Genomic DNA, 10,519 nt, shown 5'->3' with positions numbered 1-10,519 from the left:
TCGTACAAACGTGGCCCGCATATACATGCGAGTAATGATTGAAGAGATAATTACATTGGAATCCGCTTCCGCTTCTTAGCCACGATATTTCAACTGATCTTGAATGTAACACTCAGCAAATCGCACAATTGAACAATTTTTCTTTTAATAATGCGCGATCCGATACGAACTCACTTTGCTCTCTTATGACTTTCTCCTCTTTTATAGACTCGTCTAGATATAGAAGATCACGCATGCTGTCGTTTAACTGATAACAATCAGTCGGATTATGGATTAGGCCGGACCAACGTGCCATTGAACGTTTCCTGTCTAATATTCATAAACTTGAGTATCTATTCGATATCATGCATGGCTTTATTACTCATCATGGATGTTGATGACGAAAATAAACGCCGCGAATTCTACGCCGCAAAACGGATTCCTCTGCATCCACTCACAAATCATTCTATTTCCCCCTGTCTCGGCTCGGAAACGTGGGGATTAATTCAATCGTGACTCACGTTCATTGACGCAATTCCTTGCCCTCTCACAACGATGACAATTATAGGAATATCTCTGCATAAATGCCGTGAGAGAGACAGAGAGAAAGACGGTCCGGTTTAGTCCGCATTAACCAACCGGAGGTGTAATCATCGTAATAAATTCTTTTCAGGCACGAAACGATACCTTCAGCTCCCGTCACGCCACTGTCGGCCGATTCTACCAGTCCCCTGTCCCTCACATCGGCTTATTTCACGACATCCGAGGGAAAGGCGAGGTTCTTGACGAGATACTCGCGGGACGTCACGGCGGAGGGATTAACACATCAAGAGGATGCGCCGGCGGTTGTACCAACGAACAGCCTTGACCTTAGGCAGAAAAAGGTACTATTCCATCGGAGTATTACTAAATTGGAGCATAATTAAACGCGTTTGTGGGATGTGTTATAATTAACTCTACGGTTGCCTGCGACTAAATTTGATCGGTATGCTAGGCGGCGGGATAATAATGATTACGCGGAGATAAGATGATAATAAGTAGCGTTTCATCTAGCCTTCGAGTACAATCTGGTCTTATGTAAAATGCAATTACAGCGCTTTGGAATTTCTACTTATCATATATCTTTAAGGCTGGACTGTTACCTAACTAGTTGTTCGCATAGCAAATCATTACCTCATCTCTATGAGATATTCTCGTATTTTCTTGGTCTAGGAAAAACGAATCTAGCAGCAATGAACAAATACAGGCGTTCTCAGTATCGTATTAACTGCGTGTATTTTTAAAACTATGAATAATTTTTTAGGAGGAGCTGGTGATGCGCCTTGACAGGAAGCTAGAGGTTCTCAGGGCCGAGCAGGAGGCCGTAAAGGAGGAAGGTGAGATGAATGAGACTCTGGGTGCGCGAGTCGCCGCTCGCGTTTCCGCTGTGGCTCGTCCACCGGAAACGTCCAAGTATCGGAATCACGTAGAGGAAGTCGGTAAGATTACGAGCCTTCTTCTTGGCCTCAGCGGCAGGTTGGCTCGCGCTGAGAACGCCCTTTATGGAATGCCGGCCGACCACGGAGAGAGAGTAAGTATGAAATTTCTTATTTTCTGGGCAAGCTTGCAAACGCTTTTCCTTTACCAATTAAAAGTAATCATACGTAGGATGTAGTAGATCACAATTCAATATAAATATTTTAAAATTAATAGAGATACACCAAATCAAATTATCGGATGCGAAACATGTAATTAAAAACAAATGTATAAATTTAGTTACGAGAACAATAACGATTTTTAAAAAATTTAATAGTAGTGTTATCTGTTATAGATATTTATATATATCTATTTTAATATTAATATATTGTAAATTTTAAACATTGAATTTTTTAATGACGTACAAATACACATTTATACATTTTTATTTTTGTATTTGTTTTATAAATATTATTTCTGGAATATGTGTGATACTTTTCGTTATAAATTCTTTACAATTATTTTAAGAAAAAAAAACAATCGCTTACACATCGTGCAACATGCTGAAAAAATCATTACTTGTAGCATAATTATTAAATTTTATCATTAAATAAATTTAAAATATTATCTTCCGTTTCAATTTATAATTGCATTTTAAATCCGACAATCATATCGGCATGCAATTCAGAATTGAAAAATATATTTAATAATTTATATAAAACTACAAAGATCTGTTTTGACTGAAAAATTGTACTTCTTACTTCTTGTTTTAATCACATTCGATTTAATATATAATTCTTATTATTGTATAAATTTTTATTTATATTAATTTTGTTATTTTCTGTGCAGAAAATTTTAGAGAGTAAACGGGACAAGCTAATGGATCAATTAGAAGAAGCGAAGGTTTTGAAAAATAATATCGACAAACGTAGCGATAATATGTCAGCGATCTTGGCAAAATACCTGAATGAAGAGGAATTTGCCGACTACCAGCATTTCATCAACATGAAGGCGAAGCTGATAGTGGACGGTCGCGAGATACAGGACAAGGTGAAGCTTGGCGAGGAGCAATTAGCTGCGTTAAAAGAGGCAATTGACTAGTCGTAACGAGGGACTTACATGCTAAGTTATTATGAAACCGATTCGTAAATAACGGTTGCATTTCCAGGCGTGAACAATTGTATGTTTCGTATAATAAGTCAAAATGACTCGAAGGTATAAGTTAATAGGGGTGAAAAGTTACGGGAACACATAAAAGTGAAACAAATATAGAAAGATATATATACGATTTGTAATCTAAATGAATCAGTATACATTTACATATACCTTTTTAAACAATATAAAAATTATTTTTTTAGAAATTTCTCTTAAATTATTTCAAATTTATCTGCGATTAATTAAACATTATTTAAAAAATTCAATTAAAAACAATATCGAGAAGTGGGATACGAAATAATATCCCGTATAAATATCTTTGAGATTACAAAATCGACTTAATGCATGATCAAAATAATTGTAAAAATTAAAGACGTAAAATTTCCTTTATATTTGAAAAACAAATTGAATATCTTCATAATCCAAGTGTGATCCCGAAATCTTAAGTGCCTAGTCTTTGATAAGCTTGCATCGATTTTGTCATGTTTCTCCGATAATCCACAGAGGAAAAACAATGCATCGCTTACACATTGTGTAACATGCTGAAAACAATCACGCTACGATATAAGAAAATAAAGATTATTCCTCAAATTTCTTTTTGAAGGAAATTACGCGCTAAAGAACGATATCATCAATTGCAGAAATTTGTAAATATTAATACAAGGAGTAATGCGCAGTCTTCAATAAAAAAAAACCAGAATATGCGTAAGCGAACAATAAGAATGGTCGATTGAAAATAATAACATTACGCAAGAAGTAATACGGCTAGTGATATATATATATGTAAATCATATATATATATGTATTATTTTCGTGTACGTGTCGATCGATGCTAATAATTATTTTGCGTGGAACGTATTTGAAAATTAATGAAATCAAAATTTTAATATATTTCCTAAATATATCTATATTTCCCATAGATATATGTATGTGTGTGTGTGTGTATTTTCATGCGCGAGTTGTATTTAGAAATGCGTCGGTAACGCCGTGCAGTATAAATCTGGAATGATATTTGCTTACGTACGCGACTGATGGATGCTCGAAGATGCTGACAATTTCTCATTTTAAAAAACTCTTTATTAAAAAAACGCCGAGCATTTTCGATGAAAATTCAAGAATTTACATTACCTAATTACAATTCGTTGATCACGAATCGATTCTGTACTCATGATACCTTTTTATATATGATGTGTGATATGAGAGTAAGTTGATGTTCTGTTTAAACAAATGCGCGGCGTTTAAACAACTAAAGCGATGCAGACAACCGAAGCAACATTTTACATGTGTATATAATAAATATATTGTAAGTGCATATATATAATTTACACTCTGACACACATATTTCATAATTACACGTACATACATACATACACGTACACATAAACAACGAATACTACTTTACATATCGTTCTAACCTCCGGAGGTCCTCGAGGACCTCTGACGCTTGTGATCTTATTTACTCTTACAATCCCACTAAGGACTCTCGAAAATACCGCGGAATCGCGCATCATATTCGAGCCTCCTTGGTGGTCCAGCGAGAAATTTTATGCCACGGTCACTTCGATAAATTTTTATTTCGTTTTCTTTTCTCTGTCCCGTTTTACGTCCCCGTTTGTAAATCACGCGTTTCTTTTTATACCGATTTTTAATACTTCCTCCCCGCTTATCGCTACTCTATCGAGGGCGGAGAAGAGACCACAAGCGAAATTACACCGAAAGGTGGATCTCCGAGAATCTTTGGGCTTGGTAATGAAACACTTACTGAGGACCCATGGATATCGAGATGGAATCCATTCGAATCGTATCTCTATAAGGATTACGACTTAAACAAAAAATGTTCCGATTTTGTTCAATTTTGTGCATTATAAATCCTCTTTGCGAATTCCATTCGCAAAGCAAACGCGCTTGATCTCAGATGACATATAACTCGGATCACAGGCAGCACGACGCCAGAGATAGCGCGTCACAAGCCGGGACTCAGACGGCCGCGATGATAATAATTGTGCATGAGAAAGACTGAGTACAGGGCATAAAATTTTGCGGCGTAATAGTCAGTTTCTGTTCCTTGTTTGTTTCTTGACGTTCGCGAATCGGCTGCGACGATAGATACTGCAATCTTGCCGTTAATCTCGAAAGTAGCAGTCACCGTTATAATATGTTTGCGCGCAGCAAGACATCACGTGGCTGCGAAAATATCATCGAATGCGATTGTCATCTATACTCCCCTCCCGCCATGAATAAGGCGCAGCTGTTGTACATAACAAATTAATGGAAACATGGTGCTCTGGATATCTATTTTTTACGAGAAAAAACGTTCCATTAATTCATAAGCTATTACTTTAGCTAAAGACATTAATATTTAACGTTCTCGCTGTGTACATATTACCACATATAATTTTAATGTGATGCGAAGGCAACATAATGATTATACATATACATTCGCGTGTCACCTGTAAGCGACAATGCTAGGTCGTTGTTAATCTGACAATATTATCCCATACAAATGTACTACGAAATCATTATGATAATTACATTTCTCAAGCTCGCTTGCAATAAATAACATGTTGAAATTCAAATGAAATTAATACTTTTTACCGTCACTTCACCATCATCTCTTGTATTTTTAGTTTTTTTATGTTTTTATGTACTAAGATCACTAGTTCTATATTTATAAAATTTAAAAAATTTATTGTATACTAATGTGCTTTTGACAAATTTTGCTAACAATAAGTAAAAAGCCAAAACAATTAAGCTAATAAATATTATAAAAGTTCATTTATCTTGGTATTTTCTTTTATGAATTTAATTTATAATCTTTTTTAACCCCAAAGTTACAGCAAACTTTTACTATAAATAAAAGAGAAAATAGTATTTTTAGTAAATATTAAATTATAGCTACAATTTTAAAATAGTGTCATTATCAGAGATATTTGATAATCAAAATCATTATGTTATTATTTAATGATCTCTACTTCCATTATAGCTCTACGAATATACATATAATCATTTATTCGGATCGCTAATGTTACCAACAGCAGTTTACTTAATTTCAAAATTCTGATGCACTGTTTTATAAAACAAGTGTTTCATAAAACTTTTTATAATAGGATTACATTCTTAAAGATTATTAAATTTATGATGTAACATGAGACAATAAAACATTTTGACGATTTTTTTTTCATTACCTATAGTGGTGAATGTAGGAACTCTGGTATTCTTTGGTGATGGTAGGTAATACATAGATAACTATCATCACACAAAAATACTAACAATTTCAAAATGTATTTACGTGATGTCTCTCAATTCACTCCAACAAGATGTAAGATTAAAAAATATATAAATAAAATAATTATTTTCATTAAAGTATTCGAATTCTTAGAAAAAAATGTACATATCTTTAAATCTATAATCATATAATATGTTACAAGAAAATATACAAAATTATTTAAAAATTTATTATAATTAATATCCTCATTTTTTCTTTCTTCTTCATTTTCTAGATAATTATAACAATATATAATATATATTTACATAATGTTAAGTAAAATAGATATTTTCAAAATTATTACATTTATTATCAAGATCATAAAAATAATTTAGTTAAAAATGTTTTTTTTTTAATATAGATGTTTTAAAGCTATTTCAATAGTCTATTTTTTTATCGAAATAATTTTATTTTAATAAAAATTGAGAAGGATCTAACAAAATACGAATGCATTAACCGCTCTTCGTTCGCCCATACCATTATAGTAGATATGCAGAATTGAATAAAAAATACATGAGTACTTTCTCGATTCCTTTTCCGTCGCTTCCGTCGCTGGAATATTGTCTATCCACTTGATAATCTCGTTACACTTCTTGACAATACTCTTTCGATCAGCTTCCGATATCTTCTCATTGACCCTTTCTTCCACCGTACTTTTCATGCTAAAGTAATGTGACTTGAGTTTGTTCTTAACCGCGACTCTTTCCCTTTGTTTCTCGGTGTGATATCTTTCCGCTTCGTTCACCTTCATTCGCTCGATGTCTTCTCTGCTGAGGCGTTCCTTGTCATTGGTAATCATTACTTCGTTCTTCTTGTTTTTTTATTTTTCTTCGAGATATTCAGGATGCCGTTGGTGTCGATGTTGAAGCCTGAAGGCAAAAATAAATTTTATAGGAAAAAACACAGCATTCTTTTTCGCTTGGTTTCTCCTCCTTTTAACTGGGCCGACCGTCTGCTTTCGATTCCTTTCGTTCTCTTTTGCGATTTTGTTCCGTGCGCCGACTAGCATCCGGATGCTTATCCGAACGGTCTAACAATTCCAATAGAGTCCCTTCCGATTCGTGCGTCGATGGCAACGGACAGAAAAGGAATCTCGGGACATGAGAATCGCCCTTTGCCGCCGTTCTTATCCTTTGAGCCAACCTATACATTCTCGCTCAAGAATTCTTTCTTTTTTTTTTTAGCAATACTCGCATCTCGGTACAATCCATTCCGGGGTCTATTGCCTCGTTGGATTGTTTTCTTATCTTCGATGTTCATCGTCGGAAACGTTTATTAGCCTTTTGAGCCCTGGAGGCTTTTCTTTTAATTACTGATCGGTGATCATTAAAGCAGCCCACCGCGGTAAAGGACATGTTGCAGTAAGTCTTGTGAAGAAAGTGAAACAACTTTGGAAAAAAATAATGCCAATAAAAATGACTAAATATATATCTAAAGTGTAATTTAATTAAATATATAGTTATGTATTATTTTTTTTACATTTTATTTTTCAATACTTATATTTCATAATCTTAATATATTAACCAATTATATAGCATAAATTAATTATAATAAAATGTAATATTTACTTTAAAGATTAAATCTTGAAAGAAATTTGCTTTTTTGTGGATATATAATTATGTGGAAATATAATTTTGTGGATAACGGTGTCTTTGCAGAAGATTTATGTAATCCGTGTGTGACTAGAGATATATGTTTAATATATATCTCTCTATTCTTCTAACTTGTAAACTTATATTTATTACAAAGTTCAATAAATTATAAATTAAATTTAAAAAAGAATAAATATTCAACTTATTTGTTCAACTTATAAAAATACTCAAGTTCATATACAAATGGAGAGCTTTATATTGTCTAGTATTTCGACTGCCTCTTTCTATTAAAAATTCTATTTTATCAAAAGACTTCGCACATTTTATATGGAAAATGGCTTTCAGTTAGATTTCGCTGAAATTAAAATATGTTATTGTCCACACTTTCTTGATAAAAAGTATCAATGGGCACAACTAAGTCTTCTAACATACTACTTTGAAGTTGAGTTTTGTTCAAGTAAATGTATACACATGTGTGATGATTAGAGAATGTATAATTCAGAATATATAATTTGGCTGTTTATGTTTGGATAACACACTGTGATTTAATTGTCGCTTTCACGGCGCATTACACTAAACTAAAGTCAAGGACTATATAATCAAATCATTTTTCTTCACCTTATACATACATCGATGCTGAATTATACTTATACATTCATCATATATACATGCATTTACTTGAACAAAAATAAACTTTTAAGCAGTATATTAGCTTCACCTCCAAATCTTAATATTAAAACTTTAAAGCTATAAATTAAAAAAAAAATAATAATAAAAAATAACTTAATAAAATAAAATAAAATAAAGCTGAATATAATAGTGAGATGACAGGAACAGAAATCGAAGCATTGTAAAGTTGAGAGAACATACAAAAATAGATAAGTATAATGTGACAAAAGGCTAAGACCAAGCGGACATACTCCGCTCTGCAGTGTGAGAAAGAAAGAGAGAGAGAGAGAGAGAGAGAGAGAGAGAGAGAGAGAGAGAAAGAGAGAGAGAAGATTCTGTATGACCTAGCGGACCTATAAGATTTACCAGTAGTCTTGTATACTAGCACTTTAAACTGCCCCGCCGCAACAATCTCTTATTCAAGTTTATAGATTTATTTAATTCCATATCTTTTAAGTAATCCTAAGAAAATGGCCGAAGATTGGTTCTGTCAAATTCTCACGGAATATTACTAACTAACGGAAAATATCGTTTCTACAGTTGCGATGGGAATAGCAGGAGTGTCTGTTGATTTTGTCATCTAGTTCATTAATACCGTAACAAATACTTGGGGACAACCCTCGTGTTTTCTCTACGTGTGCCACCATTACGACTTTTCTCCGCGCCGAGGTGGATGGCAGCGCGGGGAAATTGAATCGCATTTTAATGTGTTTTGTCACCGAACGTAAACACTTAGCATTATCTTGGCTTTTATCACAGGAAATTGAGTCAACAAATGTTAATTTGCCTAATTAAACGGCGAGCTATTTTAACGGTAGAACGTCTTTGAAATACACGCCTCGGTTAGCGAAGCGATGACATATATGAGATTAGCTTTAAACTTGTAGAAACTTTAGAGCGTATCTTCGTTAATCTATCAACAAAAACTATATCATGAATCTTAGCCTTATCCAATTTAGCGTCATATAGCATCTTCTCTACAGATTTCAGAATGTTTGTAAAGAGATCCTCGTTTACTTTCTTGAAATAGATGTCTACGGTCAAAGTGTAAAAACCAATGTTATCTAGTAAAGTAAATGTTTCAAGACTGACTGACGTAGAAGAGAACAGAGTCCTTTTGGCACACTCCAAGCAATATTCAACCGAGAAAACATAGCTCTTCATCAGATCCTTCTTGTATTTTCTCACAAATTCTTGTGTACATAAAATGTGTGATCGGTTATCAAATGAGTATCGCCGATTGTTATTTTAACCTTTGGCAAAGGTTTATCTATGAGATGTAATAAGCTTTATTACACACATATACACACACATCTCATTGGAATCTTTTACTTAACAAAATTATATTTTTGATTTTTAAAAATTATTGTCGAAATAAAATAAATTATATTGTTTTACGTGCAAAATTAAAAATTTTAAAAATATAGTTTGTAATATACATATCTCATTGAAATTAAATGGTAAATTATTCCAATGCTAGTGTAATTATTTAATATAAATGTTTTACGCAACAGCAATTTAATTTCCATCTTTAAAAATATGTTTACACAATGGATTATGCGAATTATTTTCTTATCGATGTATCCACGTTAGGAACACAAGCTTATTTCAAACATGCCACATCAGTTTCGATATGTTGAAAGTATCACCGTTGAGATCGAAGATCAGAATGTTCCTTTCAACGCGACCCTTTTTGTCGAGCCGATAAGCGATGGCAGCTGCTTGTCGGCTTGTTAATGATCCTCAGGATATTCGGAGCGGCGATAGTGCCCGCGTCCTTCGTAGTCTGACGTTGAGAGTCGTTGAAGTACGCTAGGCGCCGTGATCAAGGCGTTCGTAATAGTCGTGCCCAAGTAAGCTTCCGCAGTTTCCTTCATCTTGGTCAAAACCATCGAGGGGATCTCTTCGGGGAAGAAAGATTTCGCTTTGGCCTTGTAATAATACGCAACGAGTAATTAATGGTGCGCGGTACCAGGATGAAAAACATTCACCAGGATAAAACTTATGAAGGAAGAAACGTGCTTAGTCACTACGATCGACTCGATTCTTCACGGGTTTTTTCCTCTTTCATTAAACGCTTACATCAAAATGGGATTTTTCCTGCCATTTATATACATAGTTAATACGCTCACTTTATATTACAGTTGAATTTTTAGTCACTCTCTTTGACTGCGAAGGACTAATCCTTCACATCAATTGCATCGACGAGTTTTGAAATCGTATAAATTTTTAGTATTTCGTGGATTTTTTTTGCATTTATAATCCATATTATATTATTAATCGCTTAATTTTAATATATAAGTAAAATTACAATATCGCGCACAACAATAAAGAAACATTTCTATATATGGAGTTATAATAAAAAATTATTCTCCGTAATGTTATTAAACGGATTCGATTTATT

At 33.5% G+C, this 10,519-nt stretch overlaps 1 protein-coding gene and 1 pseudogene across 2 annotated transcripts; one reads left to right on the top strand and one right to left on the bottom strand.

Annotated features, from left to right (window-relative positions):
• The first annotated feature begins 36 nt into the window (after nucleotides 1-36).
• LOC118648749 (protein Shroom2-like) lies at nucleotides 37-5,165 on the top strand. 2 transcript variants are annotated; one of them, XM_036295155.1, is made up of 3 exons: nucleotides 37-879; nucleotides 1,283-1,549; nucleotides 2,284-5,165. In XM_036295155.1, the coding sequence occupies exons 1-3, from the start codon at nucleotides 814-816 to the stop codon at nucleotides 2,533-2,535; spliced, it is 585 nt and encodes a 194-aa protein (XP_036151048.1). In that variant the 5' UTR covers nucleotides 37-813; the 3' UTR covers nucleotides 2,536-5,165. The 2 variants fall into 2 exon arrangements, with proteins under 2 accessions (XP_036151048.1, XP_036151047.1); XM_036295154.1 differs by having other exon boundaries at nucleotides 49-863.
• A 981-nt stretch (nucleotides 5,166-6,146) lies between these two features.
• Nucleotides 6,147-10,046, bottom strand: LOC105828506 (annotated as a pseudogene).
• Between the last annotated feature and the right edge of the window lie 473 nt (nucleotides 10,047-10,519).

The sequence above is a fragment of the Monomorium pharaonis genome, unplaced genomic scaffold (assembly GCF_013373865.1).
Source record: "Monomorium pharaonis isolate MP-MQ-018 unplaced genomic scaffold, ASM1337386v2 scaffold_645, whole genome shotgun sequence".
Lineage (NCBI taxonomy): Eukaryota > Metazoa > Arthropoda > Insecta > Hymenoptera > Formicidae > Monomorium > Monomorium pharaonis.
The sequence above is the reverse complement of the archived record's forward strand: the minus strand, read 5'-3'. Positions and strand labels throughout refer to the sequence as shown.

Coding starts and splice junctions, on each gene's coding strand:
- LOC118648749 (XM_036295155.1), top strand. CDS start 814: ATGCGCCGGCGGTTGTACCAACGAACAGCCTTGACCTTAGGCAGAAAA. Junction 880..1,282: donor AAAGGTACTATTCCATCGGA/GTATTACTAAAT, acceptor ATAATTTTTTAG/GAGGAGCTGGTGATGCGCCT. Junction 1,550..2,283: donor CGGCCGACCACGGAGAGAGA/GTAAGTATGAAA, acceptor TTTTCTGTGCAG/AAAATTTTAGAGAGTAAACG.